The following is a 25,971-nucleotide window of genomic DNA, read 5'->3' as shown; positions in this document are numbered from 1 at the left end:
AGGAGTGGGAGAGAGATGGTGCATAATGGGATTTAGGGAGGGAAGGAACAGAAAGGGAGAGAACTTGGAAACAGGGGATGGTGTGGAGGGGGGATAGAGATACTGGATAGGAGGATAGTTGGGAACAGAAAGGGAGAGATGGTGGATCCTGGGGTGGTGGGGAGTTGAGAAAAGGTGAATCTGTGGATGGAGACAAAAAAAAGGAAAGATGCCAGATCTCCGGGAGAGGGAAGGGAAACGGAAGGGGAGAACAGAGATGGCAGACGGATGGTTAGCACGGGAAGAAAGGAGACCCTGGCAAGCAAGACAACAAGAGCCTGGGACCAACAAGATTTGAATATTGATCAGAGAACAAAAGGTAGAAAAAATAATTTTATTTTCTGTTTTGTGATTACAATATGTTAGATTTGAAAAGTGTACATGAGACAGCTTGAAATGGGAACTTTTCTATTTTTGTGAATGGCAAGGCTGAGTTCAGTTAAAATATATGCTTTATAAGAAAATATAATAATGTGTTTTATAAAGTTTATAAGCATTGCTGGCATACTCGGTGAGGTGTTCCTAGTGTTGGTGGTGGTGGTAGCATGTCAGTGTGTTGAGAGGAAGAGGTAGTCTGGGAAATTCTGCTGAGCAAACTCTGGGCCCATTTCCACCCCCAGTTAGTCCACTCCACTCAACTGGTTCACACACTGAGTGGGTCTTTGGGTGTTATTTCTGGGTAGTTGTTTTAGAATCTCTTCCAGTGGTTTGTCAGTATCTCCTTCTGGTCCAAGGAAGGAAACTTTGTCAACCTTAGCATTGACCTTCAGAATATGTTTGTAACAGCGCTGCTTGTGTGGCATTAGGCTATGTAGTGATCGAAAGAAAAAAACAGACCTTTGCACATTTTTGCACTATATGGTGGGTGTATGAGGAGATTCATTTCCTGCACAGTTAAGTCCATGTGAAGTTACCTTGTGCTGTATTTGACATCTAGCAAGGTCTCTGTTTGGAAGGAAAGATCTAAGCTTAAAAATGAAGTGGCCAGAAGTTATGTTAAAAGTAGATAGCGTAGCTGGTTTTAAGAAAGGTTTGGACAAATTTCTGGAGGAAAAGTCCATTGTCTGTTATTAAGACATGGGGGAAGCGTCTGCTTGCCCTGGATTGGTGCACTCAGCAGCAACAATTTTTTCTACTGAATAATAGTCTAGGTACAATGAAAGTAAATAGCAAAAATGTTTGAGTAGATAATTAAGGAAATCTTTTTCATATTGCTTGCTTATGGACTGGGAAAAAAGACTGTTCAAGCAAATGTCTCCAGAACTGCTTTAATGGAAAAATGTGATTTTTTTTTTTTAAGTACTTTGTGAAATTTATTGTTGTTGTGAAATTTATTGTTATACTTTGTTTAAACTTAAAAAGCGGTGTCATTAACAGTGAATCTAATCGAAAACAGGGTGAATCGAATCGAATGAAATATTTTTCTCTGAATCGGGCAGCACTATTGGCTACCATGAGAATGGGCTACTGGGCATGATGGACCATTGGTGTGACCCAGTTAGGCTATTCTTATGTTATGTTCTCATCTGTAGGGGCCTTTGTTTTCACTTCTTATTTTAATGTATTTTTTTCCTGGGAACTTATCAGTGTTTTTTTATAATGGGAACAAAAATGGAAGAGAATTAATGTGTGTGGAATGGGGGGGTAACTAATTTCTTCAGCTAAATAATTCAATCCACTTCAAACAGACATAGGAGAACTCACGCACCATTCACACACCCTCCAACCAAAAACGTCAAAAGAAAAAAACTGTTCGACAACCTCCTAGCCATTCGAGCTGCAACACTTGACCCCCAACTCTACAACCTATTGACCTCGACCACAAACTACAAAACCTTAAAAAAAGAAATAAAAACCCTTCTATTCAAAAAACACATAAAACCAAACTAACATAATCAGAACTGTCCCAAGCATCACCTGCAACTACTCCATATGTACTTCTGATGTCATGACAATTCCGACATAATTTATGTTATGTTATGTTTGGAATAATGGTTACATAAATGAGGTTCAATAAAAGAAAATTTTCACTGCCTGTTTCTTTTTTTTTTTTTTTTTTGGTGCCGTTTCTATTCTGACCATTTATTCCATTTCATGGTTATTGCAAAAAAAAAAAAAAAAAAAATTTTACATGGGGGGGGGGGGGGGGGGGGGGGTGTCAAAAAATGATGGGCCCCGGGTGCCACATACCCTAGGTACGCCACTGCTTCGCGGGCATTTCCGAGGCGAAGTCCTGCGCTCTTCCTGCAAGCGGCTCGCGGACAACCCAAGCCGGGAACGCCAACATAAAGTCTCCGTCCTGTGCGGTGAAGACACAGACCCCCCCCCCCCCCCCCGAACAACGCAAAAACGACTCTTCCCCTCAAGTCCTGTCTTCAAAATTATCTTTGTCGACAACGGCAGCAATTCACACAGGTTAACCGGCATTAGTCTCGGAACGTTCCTTCACCGGCATCCAGGCAGGCCGGAAACCGGAAGCTGCGTCAAGGGGGCGGGGCCGAAGGGGGAAATCTCGGACTCCAGGAGCGGGCAATGTGTATGAATTGGTGCCGCTGCCAGTGACTTCAACGATAAATTTGTAGGTAGGATGCGGGGTTAGTGAGTTTGGATAATGGGGAAGAAATGACAGATCCACAGGGTGCATGTGATTTGGTATTTATGCAAGAGGGGCTAGGAGCAGGGGATGCATGCACATATGGCATATACAGTGTCTTTACAAACGTCTTCATTAGTACAAGGAGCCGCTGAAAAGTTTTCAACCCAACCAAGACGAGAATGATGTGGAACCGTGAAACTTACAAGTTGTTCCACACTTTTCTGGACACTTTTCGTTTCATTTCATATCACTGATACGAGAAGTGTCCAGAAAAGTGTGGAATTATAATAACTTGTAAGTTTCATGGCTGCCCCGACAGCTGTCCACGGAGGGGAGCAGAACCAGGACCAGGCAGGAACGCGAAAAGCCTGCCTCGTGCTCCGCTCTGACGCTGCCGACAGAGTTTGGGAGTCAGCTGAAAGCTCCTGCCATACAGCACTGAACGGCAGGATTTTTTTTTAAAGGTATGGGGGTACAGTACAGGAGGTGGGGGGGGGGGTATTCACGCCATAAGACGCACCCTTATTTCCACCCACTTTTTTTCTGGGAAAAAACTGCATCCTATGGAGCGAAAAATAAGGTATGTTTTACTATTTTTCCTTTTCTGGAAAAGATTTGGTTCTATATTACTACCTTTCAAGTATTTAAACATCTGTATCATATCTCCCCTGTCCCTTCTCTACTCAAGTGTATATTGTACATATTCAGGTTTTTCCAGTCTTTTCTTGTATTTCTTTTGGCGCAAACCCCTACCATTTTTGTTGCCTTCCTCTGGGCCGCTTCAAGTCTTCTTATATCCTTCTCCAGATAGGGCCAACAAAACTGAACACAGTACTCAAGTGTGGCCTCACCAATGACCTCTATAGGGTCATCAGCACCTTCTTTCTTCTGGTTAGGCTTCTCTCTATACAGCCCAGCATCCTTCTGGCTGCTGCACTGAGTACACTGCAGGTAACCCAGAATGCGATTGCTTGAACTCTGTTTCGATTAAGAAAGAGTGATCATGTGACAGAATGCTATATATCTTTGTATTGGTTAATATTAGAACATCGAATCCTTTATAAATTACTGGTCATGGTATACACAAAAGGCACCAAAACATTTGATGGATAGCATTCTGCCATATGAACCACAGCACATGTTGTGCTCGGTGACTCACGATGACCTACATATTTCGAAAGTGAAACGGTTGCGGCTAGCTGTGTCTAGAGCTAGCATATTTTCATGTGTGGGTCCTCGGGAGTGGAATAAGCTTCCGGGATATTTAAGACAGCAAACAAGTTTGAGTAGTTTTAAGAAAATGTTGAAGAAACACCTCTTCTGTAAGAAGAAATATGGGATTTGATTTATAGTTTTTTGATATGAGGCGCTGGTAACCTCTTTGTAATTTTAGGAGGCTTTATATTATCACTATTATATTTTATTGATGTTCGATTTGTTGTACTGTATGTGTATGTACTCTATTGTGACCCGGTGAAAACAAAAACTGTGGATACAAATGTTCTGGAGATAATTTATTAAACACTGACATATAAAACCATGAAAATTCAATTAAAAAAGTTCAATGATAAAAAATACTGTGATAAAAATCCAACCAGACCCTACACGGTCTGTGTTTCGGCGAACACGCCTTCCTCAGGGGTCCAATGGTTTGCAAACTCACATATAAAGAATTGGACTGAAAACAATCTATTGTCTTTAAACATGTGAGCAAAGAACACCACAGACAAGCTGAAGTAGCAAAAAAAAAAATGCATGGTTTTATAAGTCAGTGTTTAATAAATTATCTCCAGAATATCTGTATCCTTTGTTTTTGTTTTCATCGGTGGATTGTTTTCACTGTGGATCATTGGGTCTCCCCATTTTTCTTTGTTGTGCTGCGCTCTATTGTGACCCACCTTGGAAAAGGTAGAGTATAAATAAATAAATACAAATGTCATACTGTTTCGTCACCTTTAGGTCCTCAGACCTGCCATACTCAGAAGTGTTACCTGTTCCATGTGCAGGACCCAAGAGACAGGCAGAGCTATGGAGTCCCAATGTGTGGAGAAGAGTGCATAGTTTGAGTTGCAGCACTGTAATTGGAGGTTTTTTTAGACCCATGAAGCTGTTTAACTAGATTTTTTTTTTTGATTGGAGTTTGCTTAATTCAAGATTGCCTGAACGAAGTATCTAGCATATATTTTTCTTGATACATATGATTTCAACTACCCCAATATTGACTGGGTAAATGTAACACCAAGGACTGCTTTATGGAACAGCTGATTCAAGAACTGACAAGAGGGAAAGGGTATGGGAACTTGTATAACGCCTTTTTGTGGCATTCAAAGCTGACAGTCAAAGCAGTGAGCACTGGAGGATTAAGTGAATTGCCCAGGGTCACAAGGAGCAGCACTAGGATTTGATCTCACAACCCCTGGGTGCAGAGGCAGCAGCTCTACTAGTGAGCCACACCTTCCAAGAGGTGAAGCAATTCTAGATCTAGTTCTTATGTTTAAATAATTTTTATTAGTATTTCCAAGCTCAATATACACAGTAACGATAAGCTGTCATAATTCAAAGGAAACCTACTTCAACCAGGACAACATCTTCCAGCCCAATCTACTCACCTTCCCACCCCTCCCTCCCACCCACCCAGGAAACAGCAGCAACACACAAAGGGAACTACAGAATTGTACGTTTACAGTGGAACAGGTGCAATCAACAAATTTTTTTCTCTGACGTAGGGTATGCGTACCACAGGTTGAGAAACACTGATCTAGACAATATGTTCATTTTCACAAGTCTTCCAGCAGGTTTACTAAAGCACACTAGATTTCAACAGCCAAAATCAAAGTGTTTGCCAAGTTGGTTCTGGAGTACCTCCTTGCCAGTCAAGTTTTCAGGATATCCACAGTAAATATGCATGAGATTAATTTGTATACCTGGCCTCCATTGTATGTAAATCTCATTCATGCATATTCATTGTGATTATCCTGAAAACCTGACTGTCAAGGGGGTACTCCAGGACTGACTTGGGAAACACTAACCTAGATTACTGGGATAGTACTAAGAGCAGGAAAGGAGAAGGATTTATGTATTGTTCTGGGTTCAGAGGATAGGAACCAAAGGAATTTGTAGGGGTTTTTTGTGTGTATATGTTGTGTAGGGGTGATTCTTGCTTCACCTAAGGCCTCAGACTTATGTCAAGAAAGTCATGAACCATCTTTGCTGTCCTGAAGCATTCTGGATGTGTTTACAACTGTGTGTGTACAGTTAAGGACATTTTTCCATCTCAACATGTCTAACATGGAGGAGTGTTACTCTCTCATCTATGTGAACGTGGAGGCGTGTTACTCTCTCACCTAGTTAGGAACTGTGCTTTGTGCTCTTATCATCTGTGGCTTGCCTTCTTGTCTCCCAAAGCCATTGTACAAGAAGAACATTATTCAATCCTGCTGTTCTGCATTGAATGGTCCTGGGGGGGTCATCTGACACAAGCTAAGGATAGAGGTGCTTTTCTGAGTTAGTGAGTAGTAGTGGGGTGAGTAGTAGTGAATTACAGCTATCTTGTGTGTCAGTTAACTAGAGCTAATAAGAAACAGGCTTCTGAATGTTAACCAGGAATTCCATAGAATTCAAAGGCAAGCATGGATCATTGATTCAAGACTGGCATGTCCTATTTATTAATTTTTTTCTTTCAGATTGAGTATGCAGAAGAATGCAGGTAGCTTGCAAAGTCTTTGCAATTCAATCCTTGTGTCTGAAGAAGGAGCTGCGCATCAGGGTTGGCTTTAAGAAATGGGAAAGGAAGCTAGCATGGGACTCTGCCAGAGCCATTTACAGCGAGACAGGGATTTGGGAAGAAAAGTACTTAGCAGAAACCAGAAGAAAAGTGGAGAAGTGGTGGCATTCGAGAGTAAAGGAGCAGTTCTATAAAACCTCAGATGTTGATGTAAGTATAAATAGAGATATATAAGCATTGGGGTCTAGTCTGGTACAGTTGTTCCTCTTTGGAGGTGCCCAGCTTGTGAGGCTCATTTAAGGTACTTCTCCTAGCAGCTTTGAATTAACCATTAAGCAATATAAGCACCAAGGTAAGGAGGCACCACAGAGTTGTTTCCCCTAGCCATCATGCCCTTAACTCTTTCACTGCCATCTGCCATGACTTTTAGTGTTTTTCTAAACATACAATAATGATATTTCTCAGCATTTACTGAATCTTAATGTTTATTTCAGTTAAGCAATGGAAGGGCCAAGGAGCATTGTCGGGCTGTGCTTTAGCATCCAGCCCATCCTCCTGGCTGTATTCAAACATAGAAGACACAGAATATGAGGGAGATAAGGACCACAAGGCTCATATAGTGTGCTAATTGAACCTACTGTCATATGTAATGCACCCTCCTCAAAAACATATGTACCCATCAATCTACTTGAGTAACAAGGCAGATAAGAACCAACTGGCTTACCCAGTCTGCCTATTTGTTTCTATATTTGGATGTCAACTGTGCATACATAATGGTGTGCAGGATCTTTCTATCTAAGTCAAGTTTGTTGATTTCCCTCTTAGGTTCATTGTGGGCAACCAACTGCACAAATTCCTATACTTAATCTAGCACCCAAGTGCTTGTGCCATGTTGTTTAGCCAGTTGCTAAAACCATCTTCTTACCATTGCCCCATCTGTTTTAAGCATGCTTATATTCTGTTACAGAACTTTCTGTCACCATATCTGCTAGTAAGATATTTTAGAGAAACACCATTTTCTCTGTAGAGAAAGATTTCTTCTGAATCTCCCCTTCCTGGCTGGTGTCTCTGCTCCTCTCCCTGCACCTCCCAGATCCATCCACCGAAGTGGTTCGCAGCCAGATGGGACTCCATGCACTTCTGGGTGCCTTCTGGCCAGGGCACTGGATTTAGTGTGCCACCAGCGGAAAGTTTGCGAGACACTGCTTTATAAGTTCAGTGTGAATCACATAAGATTAACTAGCTGTAGCTAGGATGGCACATAAAATATTATAGGACATCTACAGAGAGACTAAATCCTACACATAAAATAACATCTATATACAACAATCCCTTATATATTTAAAAACTTTTTAAATAAATAAGTTTTCAATGTTTGAGCAAACATATTATCAGTTTAATCTCTTATATCAGAAGGTAGATTATTTCATATTAGAGCGCCTAATATCTGAAGGATAAAGTAAAAATCTATCTATCTATCTAATCAGACTTGACACCCTTTCCTTTTGGGAAATGTAAAATCAAATTCTGCTGGGGTCATAATAATCTCAATGAAAAAGATAATAGAACATATCATAGGAACTAATAAAATTGTAATTAACCCCAATAATAAAACTAATACCGACTCAATAAATCAAATCTATGATGTCAACTTTTTGTCATGCTGCCTTGAACTGCCTCAGTTTACCTCTCAGCTCAGACGGCATCATTGTTCTGCCTCCCAGGCACACCACTAGCTCCTCCTACTTCCTAGCAATGGAGTGACCCACATTACAGAGCTGGAGCAGAGCAAGTGGTCTTCCTGAAGGGTGCTGTCTGCTAAGTGTGATGCAGTACTGAGCTATCAGTCTCAGAGGAGCTGCCTTGGTTTAAATCTCAGATAATGTCACTGTTCTGTATCCTAAGCACATCAGTAGTCACTCCTGCTTCCTGACAATTGAGAAGCCTGAGTCACAGAGACAATGGATTCTGAACAAGAATCCACCAACTGTGGTACGTTTGTGGTAATCTTTCTTAGATAGTAAATCTGTATTCATTTGTTGTTGTTGTTGTTTAAAGCATGATTAATATTTTTTTTGTGAATGAATGAAAAATAAATATATATATATATATATATATATCAGTGCTCTCCCCAGGGCCTTTTAGCCGGGCGCACCGCCCAACTAATTTAGATAACCGCCCGGCAAATCCTTCTGCTGCCGCTAATGCTTCTTCCTAGGCTGACTCTCCGCTGAAATGTTTGACGCCTGCCTTTTTTTTTTTTTTTTGACAGCATGCTTTTACTTGCTTCGGGCCTTCCTCGTTGCCGGGTTCTGCCTACTTTCTGTTTCCATGAAGGCAGAACCCAGCAGCGAGGAAGGCCCGAAGCAAGTAAAAGCAGTAAGTTGTAAGCTTCCCTCTGGGGCTCTATCGTGTGCGTGCCGGCTTCCCTTCTCTACCCTCCCCCCCATGGGACGCAACTTCCATTTTCGAAGAGAAGGAAAGCCGGCATGCACACGATAGAGCCCCGGAGGGAAGCTTACAACTTACTGCTTTTGCTTGCTTCGGGAGGAAGGCCCGAAGCAAGTAAAAGCAAGTTGTAAGCTTCCCTCCGTCGCTGACCTATGAAAGATAGGTAAGCGATGGAGGGAAGCTTACAACTTGCCTAGCGACTCTACCGACGGGTTTGTGAGCTGGGAGGGATGGGAAGAGAAATGCTGCTGCTGCACCAAATAGGGGAGAGGAGGGGGAAGAGAAATATTCTGCTGCACCCAATTTTTGGGGGGGAGGGGGAAGAGAAAAGCTGGTGCACCCAATGGGGGGGGGAAGAGAAAAGCTGCTGCTGCACCCAATTGGGGAGGGGGAGGGGAAGAGAAGTGCTGCTGCTGCACCCAATTGGGGAGGGGGGAGGGGGATGAGAAGTGCTGCTGCAGCAGCACCCAATTGGGGAGAGAAAGGGGAAAAGGAAGACCAGGGAAGGGGAGGAGAGGCAAGAGACGCCAAGACCATGGGAGGGAAAGGAAAGGAGCTACCAGACCATGGAGGGGGGGAGAGATGTGTGCGCATATGGGGGGAGGGGGAGGAGGGAGATGCCAGGGCATGGGGGGGAGAGAAACGAAGGAGATAGAGATGCCAGATCATGGGGTGGAGTAGGAAGGAAGGAAAGGAGAAGAGAGAGATGCCAGAGCATAGGGGAGGAGGTGAAGCTGAAATGAATCATGTACAAAGGAGAGAAAGGGCACAGGATATACAGTTTATTGAAGGGACATAGAAAAAGGGAAGATACCATATGGAACAGAGAAAGGGCGGACACTGGATGGAAAGGGCAGAGAGGGTGGACAGTGGATGCAAGGGGCAGAGAGAAGGTGGCAGTAGATGGAAGGGGTAAAGAGAGAGAGGGCAGAGGCTGGGTGGAAGGGGCAAAGAGAGGACAGATGTTGCATGGAAGGGAGTGAGGACAAACGCTGAATAGAAAGAAGAGAGCGAAGAGAAGATGATTAAAGCAGAAACGACAAAAGGTAGAAAAAAAATTTTTTGTTGCTTTACGTAGAATTTAGTATTGTAACTGTATTAATTAAAGTTTATAAATAGGAAATTGAAATAAGGCAGTTTTTTTGGGACTAAACCCCTTTCCTCAGGTCAGGACAGGATACCATAACAGCAGGGGTGACCAAATGGTCAATCGCAATCGACCAGTAGATCCCAAAGGCAATGTGAGTCGATTGCGCTGCCTTTGCAATCTTTTTCTTCCTGCCTCCCCGAGCCAGGCCAGGTGCGTACAAGTGCTAGACTCACAAGACTTCACCTCCAACGTCAATTCTGACATCGGAGAGGTAGTTCTGGGCCAGCCAATTGCTGCCTGGCTGGCCTGGAACTTCCTCTCCAACGTTAGAATTGACGTCAGAGGTGAAGTCTTGTGAGTCCGGCGCTTGTAAGTGCCTGGCCTAGCTCAGGGAAGCAGCAGGAAGAAATTGTCGTGGTGGATTAGGGGGTAGAGAAAGAATTGGGGATGTGGAGAAATCGGCGCGATGGCTTGGGGGGGCAGGGGGAGAGAGAAAGAAAGACAGGCAGGGTGAGAGAGAGAGAAAGAAAGGCAGAAATAAAGAGGGGGCAGGAGGAGAGAGAAACAGGCAGTCAGAGGGGAGAGAGAAAGAAAGAGAGACAGAAAGAAAAATGAAGTGACAGAAAGAAAGAAATATTGGATTTACAGTCAGAAGAAGGAAGTGCAACCAGAGACTCATGAAATCATCAGACAAAAAGGTAGAAAAAATGATTTTATTTTCAATTTAGTGATCAAAATGTGTCCGTTTTGAGAATTTATATCTGCTGTCTATATTTTGCACTATGGCCCCCTTTTACTAAACCACAATAGCGGTTTTTAGCTCAGGGAGCCTATGAGCATCGAGAACAGTGCAAGGCATTCAGCACATCTCCCTGTGCTAAAAAACGCTATTGTGATTTAGTAAAAAGAGAGGGGGTATATTTGTCTATTTTTGTATAGTTCCTGAGGTGACATTGCATAAAGTCATCTGCCTTGACCTCTTTGAAAACCCGCGGAATATAAATGATAATTAACATTTTCTCTGCGTACAGTGTGCTTTGTGTTTTTTTAAATTTTATTGTTGGTAGATCATTTTGACTTGGTCATTTTAAAAGTTGCTCGCAAGCCCAAAAAGTGTGGGCACTCCTGCTGTAGAGACATTCTTGTATGACTGGATGAGCTATATTTATCTTTTTTTTTGTTGTTTAAATTCATGCAGAAATAAATAGTTAGATTGAACCTAATGACTTCATTAACGCCTTTCCCTTTTTTAAACCTCTATACCATTTGAAAGAGGGCAAATATCTAATTATTCCCTTCTAGCATTGGATGCATCTTAAATTTAGTAAAAATCTTCTGGCACAAGTGTCAAACTTTAAAAAAGGAAGTCATATTAAGCATTGGAAAATAATAATAATTAACTAATAAAAATAGTACACATTTAGGGCTCCTTTTACTAAGTTGCAAAAATGGTTTTAGCGTGTGCTTAGTGCGCAGAATTACCACGCGCGCTAGACGCTAATGCCAGCATTGAACTGGTGTTAGTTTTCCCGCATAGCGCGGGAGTTTTCACGTGCTAAAAATGTTAATTTTCCCCACCACCAAATTTCCCCATTCCGCCCCACCCAGCTGGAAAAAATTTCTGGGGAGAATTTATATATATATATATATATATATATATATATATACAGTATATATAAATTCCTTTTTTCATTCAGAATTTACTATGAGGCTCGTTTTCAAAAGAGAAAATGTCCAAAAAATGGCATTTGGATGTTTTGCTTGCTAAAACATCCACTTTGTCATTATGAAATAGATTGTAAAATGGTTTTCTATGCTGTTTTTCTCAAGGGGGCATGGGGCCATGTTTTGGGTGGGACTACGGCAGATTTATGATTTGGATGTTTTTCTGCAATAATGGAACACTGCAGAAAATGTTCAGGGCAAAACTTGGATGTTTGAGGATAGACTTGTTTCAATAACAAGTGCAAAAAAGGTAGCAAAACTGACCAGATGACCATTAGAGGCATGAAGGCATCGCTCCCCCCTTACTCCCCAGTGGTCTATGACTCCTACCACCCATAGATGTGAATGAAACAATTTTACCAACCTGTATGATAGTCCAGTCCTATTACAGCAGCAGGCAGGTCTCTGGACTAGCCTAGTGGTCGGTACAGGGGATTGCAGAGAAGGAGGACTCAGGCCCATATCCAACTCTAACTACGGTAATTTACTTGTGGTGGAAATTGTGAGCCCTTCAAAACCCACCCAAAATCTACTGTACCAACATATAGGGAATTCAGGAAACGCCTAAAAACATACCTGTTCCTGAAGTACTTAGGTAACTGACCTACACAATCTTAGTCCTCAACAAATGATCTTTAGAACTGTTATTCACTAACTCTGAACTTTGTTTATTCCACTCGTTCTGTAATACCTTTTAATCAGTGTAAACCGCATATAACTTCACGGTCCTGCGGTATATAAACTGTTATTATTATTATTATTATATAAGTGACTCCAGATGGCATAAGGTCTATTGGGGTGATAAACAGTTGGGTACAGTAGCTTTTAGGTGAATTTTGGAGGGCTCGATATACAATGTGTGAGATGTGTACCTGGGACCTTTTATGTAAAGTTCATTCAGTGTCCCCTAGAGTGCCCCATTTTTCTGCTGGGGTATCTGTGTGGCCAGTCTACTAAGAATGCCGGCCCCTTCTTTGTCCCAATGGCTGGGGTTTTTTTTTGTGTTTTTAATTTAGATATATATTTTTTCCAAAAGTGATTCATAAAGATAGACACACTAAGGACAAACACATCTAGGAAATGGCTATTTTTGAAACAAAAAGATAGATGTTACTGCTCCCAACTTAAGGTATGGGGAGGGGGCAGGTTGCATCGGTGTCTGCTGTCCGGGGGCAGGAGGGAGTGAGCATCCCTCCTGCCATTTGTTTTGGGGGAGGGAGAAGAAGAGGGGCCGATGGCAGGAGGGAGTGGGAATCCCTCCTGCCATTCGTTTGTGGCATTGGCAGTTGGTGGCAGGCATTTTTTTTTGGTTCGGGGAGGGAGGAGGGGGCTTTTTTTTTAATTGGGCAGATATTTTGTGTGTGTAATACTACATTTTAATAAAGACTGGTATATGTTTAGGAAGAAGAAACCAGGCAGACTGGAGGGCCCAAATGGTCTTTATTTCTCAACATCTACTATGTGACTTTATTTGAAACACATTGAGACAAAATAACTTTCTTTATGTGTTCGTTTAATTTTATTGAATTCACAAAAACTTGTAAAAATCCAATTTTAAGTATAACTCATTAGAGGATACTACCATCTTATTTCAGAATATGATTTATCTATGCAACAACATTTTAGTGATCGGTATTCACCAAAACACTTAGGGGTTGATTCTATAAATGGCGTCTAAAAAATAGGCGCCGACCGCGTGACAGTCGCACTTAGACACTCTTTACAGATTGTGGCTAGCAGTGCCTCTGTAAAAACGTAGGCGCCTGAAATGTGGGTGAAGGTTTTAATGGTCAACCTTTCGGGTGCCTAAGTTTCTGGAGAATTGGGCGTAGTGATGTCTAAGTCACGCTCCGCCTATAAAAATGCTTAGGCTTTAAGTGCTGCTAAGCGCCATGCGATGGGCACCTATCTTTTATAGAATTGGATAGGCGCCTATCGCACAATTAAATTATTATTATTATTTTTTTTTTTTCTTTCAATTATTGAGCCTATTAAGGGTATTTTGTCAATTAAGTTAGGCACCCTTTATAGAATTTCCATGTTAATTTCTGAAGTCTAATCCTCTCAGGATAAACTAACTGTAAATAGATTACTCAAACACATGATCACATGAGTTACTTTCTGGAAACCTCTAAGAGGTACCAGCTATTCATTATTTTCTTTCCACACCCTGCATTTTCCAACCTCCTCTCCCCCCTACACACACAATCAAAAGAAGAAAACCTTCTTTCCAATAGGCCTAACAATGACAATCTAACATTAAGCATCGTTCATTGAACGCTCTTCTGCCATCCTGTTGCTATGGAAAAGACCTTGGTGAATCAAGGCCTACAAAATTATGTAAATTTTTCATTTTCCTTTTTTCTTTCCCATTTCATTCTCATCATCTCACTTATTCAATATATACATGCACTTCTCTTTTCTTTTTGCAGAAATCTGTCCTTTTCATTTAACCCTTTCATTTGGGCTTTTTTTTCTGCTTTAATAGTTTTGCTGATATTGCAAACCAAATATAGCTATGTAATAATTTTGACTGTTGGCTTCACATTTCACATATGAGGGGCCGCTGAAAAGTTCTCAGTCCAACCAACGAAGTCAGAAAAATCTGGAATGATAAAGTGGAAAATCACCGGACTGAGTGCATAGCCGTTGGTTGGGCTGAGAACTTTTCAGCGGCCCCTCGTATTTGACAAGGCAAGTAAACAGTTTTCTACAGACTTCTTACTGACATTATTTTCTTTTCAATGCATAATGATGAAAAGTTCTCTTATTTTTCCCTTCATTTCTGATAGGGCTCCCATCCTTCTTCAAAACAGTTCAGCCATCTATGTAATTTTGCAGTTAATTCAGACACAGGCACATTATCAAGTGTCCGCTCAAATAAACTGAAATATGGTGTTTTCCTTTGCTTCCAACCATTAGCAATTAATAAGCATGCAGCTATAATTACACTTTCTCAGCATACAGAATTTGTTGGTCTTTCCATTCCATCCATTGTCCCTCCCAAAATGTTCCAAACTTATTCTAGAATTGGGAGGATTTGGGGGCATGATTGCCATATGTGTTCATAATTCCCCCTCTACCCACATTCCTTCCAGCAATTCAGGCTGATGTATTTAAATTGTAAACCACCTTGATAGCTTTTTTTTTTATACCATCTTTTAATAACACTTTCTAAATTAATTTTTATTTTTTAAAAAGCCTAGATTCTTACCAGCATCCCAGCACTGATATATGGGGGATTTCAATCATCACAAACAATAATCCCCTATAAAGATTAGCAATAATATCCTTCCTCCCTTTAGGATCCAATAAAATTCCTATATCCTGTTCCCATAATTGCCAAAACCCTAGTATCAACCCCTCTTGAAGAAATTTATAAGCCTGAGAAATAAAACCTTCCCTGCCTATTTAAAAAAAAGTCTCCAGTAATGATACATTTTAGGAGTAAATTTTTCAAAGCTAAGTATAATGTATTGATACCTTTCTCTTTCAAGGATATATCATAGTCTTCTATAAGCTATTTAAAAGAGATAATTTGATCTTGTGCAACAGGACTGGTAGTCTTAACCAGCATGTTAAATCCTCATTAGCCGTGAGGGTTGTAGAGAGCCTATTGTTTTGTTTTCATGGTCCACCTCCCATCACTCTGGGATGAGCTCCACTCTTACTCTCTGTAGGCGAGGAGTACGGAGCCTGTCTGTTCTGCTCAAGTTTCATTTTTATTATTTTTTTTTTTTTGGGGGGGGGTTATTATCCAGTTGGAGGCTTTCACTGCTACAGAGGATCCCGGTCACCCCAGGGCATCTCTGGATGTGAGAAGATACAGACTCTCAAGGCTGAGGTCTGTAGCCCACAGGCACATGCCTCGCATGATTCCTGTGTGGCCAGTCTGCATCAGTAGTTCTCAGAACTCAGGGTCCGTACCCTTTGGAGCACATGTGTCAAACACAAGGCCTGCGGGCCAAATCCGGCCCGCCAGGCCTTGCAATGTGGCCCGCACCGCGCTGTCATCACTGCACGCTGCTGCGTTCCATCACAATGACGCGCGGTGACATAGGAGGCTTGTGATCTCGCCGGCCGTACTTGCTATCTATCTCCCCCCATCGACCGCCCCCCCAAGAACCTCCGACCGCCCCCCCAGCTGACCCGCGACCCCCCTGGCCAACCCCCACGACACCCCCACCCCCCTTCCCCGTACCTTTCTGTAGTTGGCCGGACAGACGGGAGCCAAACCCGCCTGTCCGGCAGGCAGCCAACGACGGAATGAGGCCGGATTGGCCCATCCGTCTCAAAGCTCCGCCTACTGGTGGGGCCTAAGGCGCCTGGGCCAATCAGAATAGACCCGGGAGCCTTAGGTCCCACCAGTAGGCGGAGCTTTGAGACGGATGGGCCAATCCGGCCTCATTCCGTCGTTGGCTGCCTGCCGGACAGGCGGGGTTGGCTCCGGTCTGTCCGGCCAACTACAGAAAGGTACGGGGCAGGGGGGTGGGGGTGTCGTGGGGGTCGGCCAGGGGGGTCGCGGGTCGGCTGGGGGGGCGGTCGGAGGTTCTTGGGGGGGGGCAGTCGATGGGGGGAGGGGGGTTTGAGTCGAGGGCAGGAGGGCCTGGGATCCCTCCTGCCCGTAATGTAGTGCGGGGTGGGGGTAGGGGGTCGCCGTGGTCAGGAGGGTTTGGGCTCCCTCCTGGCCCGATATTGTCGGGGAGTTGGGGAATCGGCGGGGCAAGAGGGCTTGGGCTCCTTTTTGCCCCGATCGTGTCGGGGGGGCAAGAGGGCTTGAGCTCCCTCTTGCCCCGATCGTGTCGGGGGTGCCGCGGTTGGCTGGGGCAAGAGGGCTTGAGCTCCCTCTTGCCCCGATCGTGTTGGGAGTCGGGGAGTCGGCGGTCCTTCGGGGTGGGGGTGCAGGTGCGTGCGAGCGTTCCTGCTTGGGGTGAATTGGAAGTCGGGGGGGGGGGGAACTATGTAAAAAAAATTTTGTACAACGCGCTCACGCGTATACCGCGCAAGGGTGATTCAGGAGGCGTGACCTATAGTCCGGCATCCGATGTGGTTGTGCGGGTGGCAGAGCAGAGGAGAGAGTGAGTGTGCGGGCATAAAAAATACACAGCAGAAGCTGCCAGTTCCTGGCATAAAGTGTAGGCATAAAAATTGCAACAGAATCTGCTATCTGTACCCAGCCAGGCATTTATTGACTGACTTTTTCATTGTAACGCAGATTTCCAATAAACTACATCTTTTACTGCCAATATTGATCCCAAAATGTCCAGGAAAAGAAAAGTTGACGGTGAAGGCAGACAATTTAATGACAAATGGGAAAATGAATATATGTTTGTGCTTAGTGAGGGCAAACCAGTGTGTATATTGTGTTATGAGACAGTGTCGGTGATGAAAGAGTACAATATACGTCGTCATTTTGACACCAAACATAATGTTAAGTATGGCAAATATACTTTGGAAGAAAAGCATAAAATTGTTAAAGAACTAAAAGGCAAACTACAATCACAGCAGCAAATGTTTACAAAGGCTACAGCGAAAAATGATGCTGCAGTGAAAGCAAGCTTTATAGTGGCTGAAGAAATTGCCCGTACTTCAAGGTGTTTTTCAGAGGATGCCTTTTTGAAGCAATGCATGCTAAAAGTGTGTGAGAAAGTATGCCCAGACCAGATACAGAGTTTCCAAACTGTCAGTTTGTCAAGAAACACCATTGCAGACAGAGTTCAAGAACTCTCAGGAAATCTATCATCACAGCTGGCCGAACAGGCATGCAGTTATCTCGCTTTTTCACTTGCTATCGATGAAAGCACAGACAACACTGATACAGCGCAGCTGTCCATCTTTATACGTGCTACGAAGACCGACCTCTCTGTCACTGAGGAACTTTTGGATGTAGCTGCCATGCATGGGACGACGACTGGTAGAGATATATTTGAGGCTGTGGAGAAATCTATAAATAATTTTAAATTACCCTGGGAAAAGTTGGTGGGGCTAACTACCGATGGCGCACCTTCAATGTGCGGAGAAAAGAAAGGCTTGGTTGGACTAATGAAGGAAAGAATGCAAAAAAGTCACTGCCACACACCCTTGATTACTTATCATTGCATTATCCACCAAGAGGCTATGTGTGGAAAAGTTCTGGACATGAATGACATAATGACCACAGTCATTAAAACTATTAACTTTATAAGGGCACGTGGCCTGAATCATCGCCAGTTCCAGCAGTTTTTAGAGGAGGTGGGTGCAGACGTGCCATACCACACAGAAGTAAGATGGCTGAGCAAGAGCGCAGTCCTCAAAAGATTTTTTAGCTCAGAGAACAAATTGCTCTTTTCATGGAAAGTAAAGGAAAGCCCTTGCCTGAACTGTCGGATCCCGCCTGGCTATGTGATTTTGCTATGATGTGTGACATATGCGAGCATCTCGCCCAACTGAATCTGAAGCTGCAGAGACGCAAACAAGTCATCACGAAGATGTCTGACATGATCACAGCATTCCAGCGTAAACTTCAACTATGGAAGTCCCAACTGGAACAGGACAATCTTGCCCACTTTCCCGTTTGTTTGAGTATCTCAACCACTATTTCTGGTACTTTTCCTTGCAGTCGGCTGGCTACCAAAGTTAGCCGTTTACTAAGTGAATTTGAGCGGCGCTTCTCTGACTTTAGAACACAGCACTCAGGCTTTGACATCTTTGCCAATCCTTTTACAGTTGATGTCAACAATGTGCCCCATCACCTTCAGATGGAGATAATTGAGCTTCAGTCTGACAGTGGCCTGAAATCAAGGTTTCAGGATGTTGAAATTGAGGACTTCTACCCTCTACTGCCCCCTGACTCAATGCCAGAGCTCCGACTTCATGCTGCCCGTATTCTATCCATGTTCGGGAGCACCTATCTTTGTGAACAGATGTTTTCAATAATGAATCTGAACAAAAACAAGCACAGATTACGCATTACCGATGACAACCTCCATGCTGTTTTGCGGGTTGCTACAGCCCAAGAAATAAAACCGAACATTGACTCATTGATACGGGGAAAACGGTGTCAGACATCTAGCCAGAAAACAAAACAATGAGCATTTTAGATGCATTCCAATATTACTGTTTTGCTTGATACCAATATTACTGTTTTGCTTGATAGCATGTGAGTTGGTTAACAGCACTGTTAAGGAAAAGATTGTTCCACTCATTTTAAATTCACATTTCTGGTTAACATTGTCAGTTTATGACTGTTCAGTAAACCATTCGGCCCGCGATTTAGGCTGGATTTTAGATTTTGGCCCCTTCTCTGATTGAGTTCGACACCCCTGCTTTGGAGTAATTTAATTCCAGGTTTATCGCCGGTGGGCTTGAGAAGCTTGCCCCAGGTTCTGTGTGCAGTGTGCTTGAGCACAGACTGAGTGGTTCCCATGACGTTTTATCCAGGATTGGGGTCAACTGCTTCCCCCCCCCCAAAGATGATGTGTGGTTCCAGCAAGGGTCCTGACTTAGTCCCTATGAGTTCATTTTGAGATGGCACAGAATAGGAAGCACACAAAACAAAACTTGTGAGGTAAATTTGGGAGATTTGCGTCCTGCCAACCCCTACAGCTTGCCAATATCATCAACTGCTGGGATCCATGGTAGCCACAATAGATGTGCCCTGGGCAAAAGCACACTTGTGCTATTTTCAGGAGTCACTCTTTTAAGGTAGTCTCTGCAGTCGGACACCCTGGCAAGGCATGGAGCAGCCTGGACTGGTGGTTGGAGCCACAATCCTTGGCCAGGGGAATGCCACTGTGCATCTCCTAGTGGACAGTTCTGACAACAGATGCCAGTCTATTCAGTTGGGAGTGCATTACAAGGGACGTCCACTGCAAGAGTGGTGGTCCCTCTCTCTTAGGATTGTTCAAGCAACCACTTAGAGCTGAGAGTGATATAGTTAGCTCTGCGAGCCCTGGGCAGCGCCTTGGAAGGAAAGGCAGTCCAAGTCTTCTCAGACAATGCGACTGCATTGGCCTATATAAACAGGCAAGGAGGCCCGGAGTGCACTGCTGTGCTTGGAAGCTCATCTGCTTTTTCTCTTGGCCATCTCAGTAGATCACATAGCAGGAGTGGAGAATGTGCAGGCAGACTTCCTAAGTTGGCAGACCTTGGATCCCGGGGAGTGGTATCTCTCTTGGAGGGCCTTTTGGCTGCATAATCAGGCCTCAGCATCCAACAAAAAGGTGGCTCATTTCTTCAGCTGAAGGTATGAGCCTGGAAGCACCAGGCTGGATGCTCTGGTCCAAGCATGGCCTGCAGAAGAGCTCCTGTATGTGTTTCCCCCCCCCCCCATGTCCAGTGATAGGCAAAGTGCTTCAACGGGTCAGAATGCACCAAGGTTGGGTGATCCTGGTAGCTCCAGTTTTGCAGTGGCGGCTGTGATACGCAGACAGTACATTTGCAGAAGGATGAGGCTCCCAGGCTTCATTGTCATCCGAATGTTCTCTCATAGGGTCCCATCTCCCTGGAGGATCCAGAGTGCTTTGGCCTTATGGCATGGCTCTTGAGCGCGAAGCCTTAGGGCCTAAAGGCTATTCATCTGAAGTTATTGCCATGCTCCTGAGGTCTAAAAAGCAGTCGACATTAGTGGCCTATGTGAAATTTTGGAAGTGTTTCAGGACTGGTGTGAGTGAAAATGTTCAGACCCAATGACCACACCAGTTTCGGTGGTGCTGGACTTCCTGCAGGAAGGTCTAAAGAAAGGCCTGACAGCTGGCTCTCTCAATTTACAGAAAGCTGGTGTTTCCTGGGCTTCAGAGCGCAGGTTAGCAAGCACTTGTTGGCATCCCATCCAGATGTATCCAGATTTTTGAAGGGAGCCTTACATCTTTTCCATCTTAGAATCATAATCTGGTCCTGCAGGCCCTTATGAAGACCCCATATGAGCCTTTGGAGAAGGCATCCCTGATAGATCTAATGGTTAAGACAGTTTCCTTAGTGGCTGTGACATCAGCTCAAAGAGCTTCAGAGCTGCAGACTCCAGCAGGGAGCCTTTCTTCAAATCTTGGAGGCTAGCATCTCAATTCAAATGGCCCCTTTCTTCCTACTGAATGTCATGTCCAGTTCTCAAGTAAACCAGGAGGTGCAACTCCCAGCTTTCACACTTATAAGAGTAAAGAAAGCAGGTTGAGTGTTAAAAGTTCTGGATGTGTGAAGAGGAGACCAGCATCTAAAGCAACCATACCCAGATGGATCAGGATGGCTATATCTTCCACATATATTGGAAGCAGAAAGCAGTTTCCGGTGGCAGTGAAAGTGCACTCCATTCACAGCGTCGTGTCCTCTTGGGCAGAGTCTAGAGCAATCTCACCTGCAGAGATTTGTAGAGTGGTCATTTGGTCCAATTTCCACACATCATTTGGTCCAATTTCCACACGTTTAATTTTTACGGGGTGGATGTGGCAGCTAGGGTGGACACAGCTTTTGGGTCCTCAGTACTGGCAGCAAGCTCATCTGTTCCACCCTAGGAACCGGAGACTGCTCTGATACATCCTGCTGGTCAAGACTACCAGTCCTGTTGTACAAGAAGGATAGATTAGGTTCTTACCTTGCTAATCTTTCTTATAAACAAAAATGGTAGTCTTGATGCCCGTCCTGTCAGATGTATACTAGCCTGCTTTCTGTTGCAGACATGCCTGCTTAATCAGATGTCTTGTGCCTGTCACCTGCCCAGTCGGGTCAGGAATGAAGAAGAATTCACTCGTAAAAGGCTCATTTTTAAATAATGAGCAGCAGAACTATTAGTGCAGATGACACACAGGTAGGTAGCTCCTTTTCTTTCCACCTTGTTTGTTTCGGTAGTAGTGGTTTAAAAGCATAGTTTTTTTAATGTCTGTATTTAGAGCAGGACAGACTTATGTAGTTTCGGGGAGTTTCTCTGTACTCCTCTCTTTTGTTTGCACTCTAGGACTTGCTAGAAGTTTTGGTACCAACTGAAGGGTTAGAGCTCATTCCAGAGTGATGGGAGATGGAGCATGAAAAGAAAATATTGGGCTCTCTACAAACCTTGCGGCTAATGAGGGTTTAACCTGCTGGTCAAGACTATCATTCCTGTTTACAAGAAAAAAGATTAACATGGTAAGAACCTAATTTATTTATTTTTAGTCTTTATAGACCACGTATAGACTAGTGGTTTACATTCAGGTACTTAAGTATTTCTCCCTATCTGTCCCAATGGGCTCACAAACTAATTATTGTACCTGGGCAATGGAGTGTTAAGTGACTTGCCCAGGGTCACAAGGAGCAGCACTGGGCTTCAACCTGCAATCTCAGGGTGCAAAGGCTGCAGCCCTAACCACTAGGCCACTCCTTCTACTAAGGGCTACATTCACAAAAATTTGTGTTAAAAACCGATGGGCTGCAGTTGCAGCTGTAATTGTAGTGATTTAAAAAAAGTGAGTCATTCTCCAAATAACGCTCATGCAAATGAGGTTGGCGGAGACTAGCAAAGGTTTGCTAAATTTGCATGTGCCCATCGCTGGAGATAGCGAATAGCACATGTACAGAATAAACTCAAAAAACCAAATCAAGCCACCGAAGTCAAGCGATGTCCTCCGGCAGCAAGAGAGATGCCCACTCCCTCCCACTGCCAACCTTCATCCCCTCCCCCCTTCCCGACAGCACACCCGGTAGCAGGAGAGATGCCTACTCTTTCCTGCCACAAAGCAACGCATTCCCTGACACCCCCTTGGCAGTGGGAGAGATGCCAAAACCCTCCTGCTGCTGCCATAAAGCAACCTCCCCAACGAAATCCCACTCCCTCCTGCCGCCAAGCCCGCAACCCCCCCCCCCCCCCGGCAGCAGGAGAGATACTCACTCCTGCTGCCAAGCAACACCCCCCCCCCCCCGTGCCTCCAATGACCCCACCTCCTCCCCCTCACCTTACTTATGAGGGCTGGCTGGAGGAATGTCTACTCCTTCCGACCAGCAGGCCCACCTCTTCAAAATGGTGGGCCTTCCCTCCCTGGTGCATCTTGAAGCTCTGATTGGCCCAGGTTGTTTAAGGCTCCTTCTATGGGAGGAGCCTTAGACATTTGGGCAAATCAGAGCTTCAGGATGCACCAAGGAGGGGAAGGCCCGCCATTTTGAAGAGGTGGGCCTGCTGGTCTAGCAAGGGCCCAGTTTACCAGTTCTGCAACTGTGTAACAATTCATGCCCCTCCTCTGCTCCTGGTATCTTGAAGATGGGCAGTTTAAATTACTAAACAAAACAAAGGAACGATCCAACAAATCTGCAGTGAAGAGTCAAATGACGAAAACAAGGAAAAAAAACCTGCAGATCTGATGTACAAGGTACAGAATCTTTATTGAAGAAAATACAATGTATCAATCCAAATAATGGTTCTTATATGTGAAGACACAGGACCCGACATGGTCCGTGTTTCGAAAAACACTCCTTCCTCAGGGGTCCAGGATGTTATGGTACATAAATGTAGAGAACCTTACTGAAAAACAAATAACACGGGTAATCCGTGAACAATAGACAATGTAGTGCTTCTGTCCTGCAACTCTGTGGACTTGCAGATAGTGAAAGATAGGACAGGAGATTTTGTACCTTGTACGAGTATATCACATCTGCAGTTTAAATGACTAAAATTAAGATATTCAAGTAAACCAGATTATGTGCCTTTATAACAGTGGTCTCAAACTCAAACCTTTTGCAAGGCCACATTTTGGATTTGTAGGTACTTGGAGGGCCTCAGAAAAAATAGTTAATGTCTAATTAAAGAAATGGCAATGTTGCATGAGGTAAAACTCTCTATAGTTTATAAATCTTTCCTTTTGGCTAAGTCTTAATAATAATATTGCAATTTATAGCTAAAGAGACATATGATCAAGAAACTGTTTTATTTTACTTTTGCGATTCTAATAAACATACTGAGGGCCTCAAAATAGTACCTGGTGCAAATTAATACATCTTTATAATAACGTTGCTCATGGTCAGTTCAGTGACAGGGTTCTATGCTGCCATTAAAAATGCTTCTGATAACCTGCCAAGTCAAACTTTCTGGTCTCAAAACTGACAAGGACCAGGGATTCTGCAGAGACACAATTCAAACCTTCTGGGGGTGGAAAGCAGATCATAGTCCTTGCACCTACCACGTTTCCCCGAAAATAAGCCTTAGCATGATTTTCAGGATAGGTCTTAATATAAGCCCTACCCCAAAAATAAGCCCTAGTAGTACGGTAGCAGTGTCTCGCTCTGGAACGCGTGTGCCTGTCTGTGCAGTTAGCAGGGGAGTGGGGAAGTCTGTGCTCGTACGCCTCTGGACCTGCAGCATGCAACTATAAAAGGAGTCTTGTTTCCTCCTTCACATTAAAATCATAGAGCACTTACCCCGGCCTTCTGTTCCCGCCGGTGGTTGTTCGGGTTATGGCAGCCGGTGTCCCGCAATCATACGATGCCACTATGAGGTATTGGGGGTTCGCCGAGATGCCACTGATGATGAGCTAAAGAGGGGTTACTAAAAACTAGCACTGAAATGGCACCCGGTTAAATAATGGAGCCTGGAACTTCTTTTCTCTGTGGGCACTGGGACCAAATGGCCAATGACAGGCTGGGGCCGAGCTCTCCCTGTGGGCGGGAGTAAGGATGGACTAGGAGTAAGGCGGCTCGTGCTGCATTAGGATGGATGCGAACTCTGTTCCTTTCTCGAGATGTCATGGCTTTGGTTTGTTTAGTCTCTGTGAAGCTGAGTACCGTACTCGTTCTCTCGTGGTTTAGGCTCACTGGCTTAAGTTATTGTATTGTATTTTTGAGAAAACCTAAACTTGTCAGACAGTTATCATGTTTCCCCGAAAATAAGACCTGGTACATTTTTTGGGCCCAAAATTAATATAAAACAGTGTCTTATTTCAGGAAAATAAGGTAGTGGCCCTGGTCCTCATTCATACTTGTTGCAGTGATGACAGGAGGAGTACATTGAGAAGGATATTAGACTTTGATGAACTGCAAATGAAGGGTCATATTGGCAGGATATGATTCAATTGATCTGGAAGTCGACCTTAAACAACCTGGGCCAATCAGAGCCTCAAGCCCCTCCCGGTGCATCCTCATTTTAGACCACGCACCAGCAGCTGGGAGGAGGGTGTCCACGTCCCTCCGGCTCTATGTTGAGGTAAGGGGGAAGGAAACGGCGGAGACGGGGGAGGGGGGTTATTTGAAAGTGGGGGAGAGTGGGCATCTCTCCCGTTGAGGGGAGCTCTCGGGTCGGGTCAGTGGCGGGGTTGTCACGTGAGGTATTTTAATGGTCGTGGCGGTTAGTGCAGCAGGAGAGTGGGCATCTCTCCTGCTGCAACAGCTGGGTCAGCAGGGATTTTAGGACAGTGGGAGAGTGTGGGAATCTCTCCCGCTGTTGTTGTGTGTGGGAGGGTCCCTTTACAGCGTTGTTTTTGCACATATGCCCATCGCTATCACCAGCGATGGACACATTCAAATTTAGTGAATCTTTCTGGTGTCCGCCGATCTCATTTGAATTCACAATTTGTTTTTAGAATGTCTCTGTTTTTTAGATTTGCTATCAAAAAGGCTGCGTTAGAAGACCGTCACTTTTTAAAGCGGGTTTTTGAGAATCCTGCTCTTAGTTTCATATCCACACATTTTATATTTTCTGATCAGTTATTGATTGTAGGACGAAGATGCTAAGCTCTGAGTTTGTTTAAAAAGAGAGAGTGTGGCCCAGTGGTTAAAGCTACAGCTTCAGCACCATGTGAGGTAATGGGTCCAAATCCCACACTGCTCCTTGTGACCCTGGGCAAGTCACTTAATCCCCCCGTTATCCCAGGTACATTAGAGAGATTGTGATTGTGCCGGGACAGACAGGGGAAAATGCTTGAGTACCTGAATAATAAATTCATGTAAATCGTTCCGAGTTCTTCTGGGAGAACGGTATAGAAAAATTGAAAAAATAAATAAAATTTCAGCTGCTACTCAGATAATTAAAGGAAGCTACTGCTGTGAAACAAGAACAGTTCATTTCAAACCTAAGGTAGGAGTACTCCAACGCACCACTTTCTGTCCTCAGTGGCTTTTCTCAAGAGGAAAGAACATTTGTGGATTAGTCATTGACAAAGAGACTCAATCCGGCCCTTCCTGTGCTCTTCAGGCCTTCTCAGAACCAACATTAATCTCAAGGGAAACACAAGATTTTCTTGTTAGAGCCCAGTTTCCAAATATAAATTTCCCTCACGTTTATTTTTCTGTCTTTTTTAAGAGTAGGTTTCATTGTACATTTTGCGGTATCTGCTGTGACTGGGTTCCAGTTTGGATAATTGTTTTACTTTTCCACTGGGATCATTTTCATTGTTTGTTGTATTTTAATCAGGCCAT

The 25,971-nt window shown here is 43.9% G+C and overlaps 1 protein-coding gene across 5 annotated transcripts in view; it reads left to right on the top strand.

Moving 5' to 3' along the window:
• Positions 1-2,466: 2,466 nt before the first annotated feature.
• LARS2 (leucyl-tRNA synthetase 2, mitochondrial) overlaps positions 2,467-25,971 on the top strand; it is a 201,403-nt gene continuing 177,898 nt past the window's right edge. For 3 of the 5 annotated variants that reach the window (XR_004538050.1, XM_033930320.1, XM_033930317.1), the window contains exons 1-2: positions 2,467-2,621; positions 6,319-6,569. Coding sequence is in view for 4 of the 5 variants with exons in the window: in XM_033930320.1 (XP_033786211.1) it covers positions 6,336-6,569 (234 nt within the window). In the remaining variant the exon portion in view is untranslated. The other 2 variants (XM_033930318.1, XM_033930319.1) reach the window with 2 other exon arrangements.

The sequence above is a fragment of the Geotrypetes seraphini genome, chromosome 2 (assembly GCF_902459505.1).
Source record: "Geotrypetes seraphini chromosome 2, aGeoSer1.1, whole genome shotgun sequence".
NCBI lineage: Eukaryota > Metazoa > Chordata > Amphibia > Gymnophiona > Dermophiidae > Geotrypetes > Geotrypetes seraphini.
Note: the sequence above shows the minus strand (reverse complement) of the source record. Positions and strands in the feature narration are given on the sequence as shown.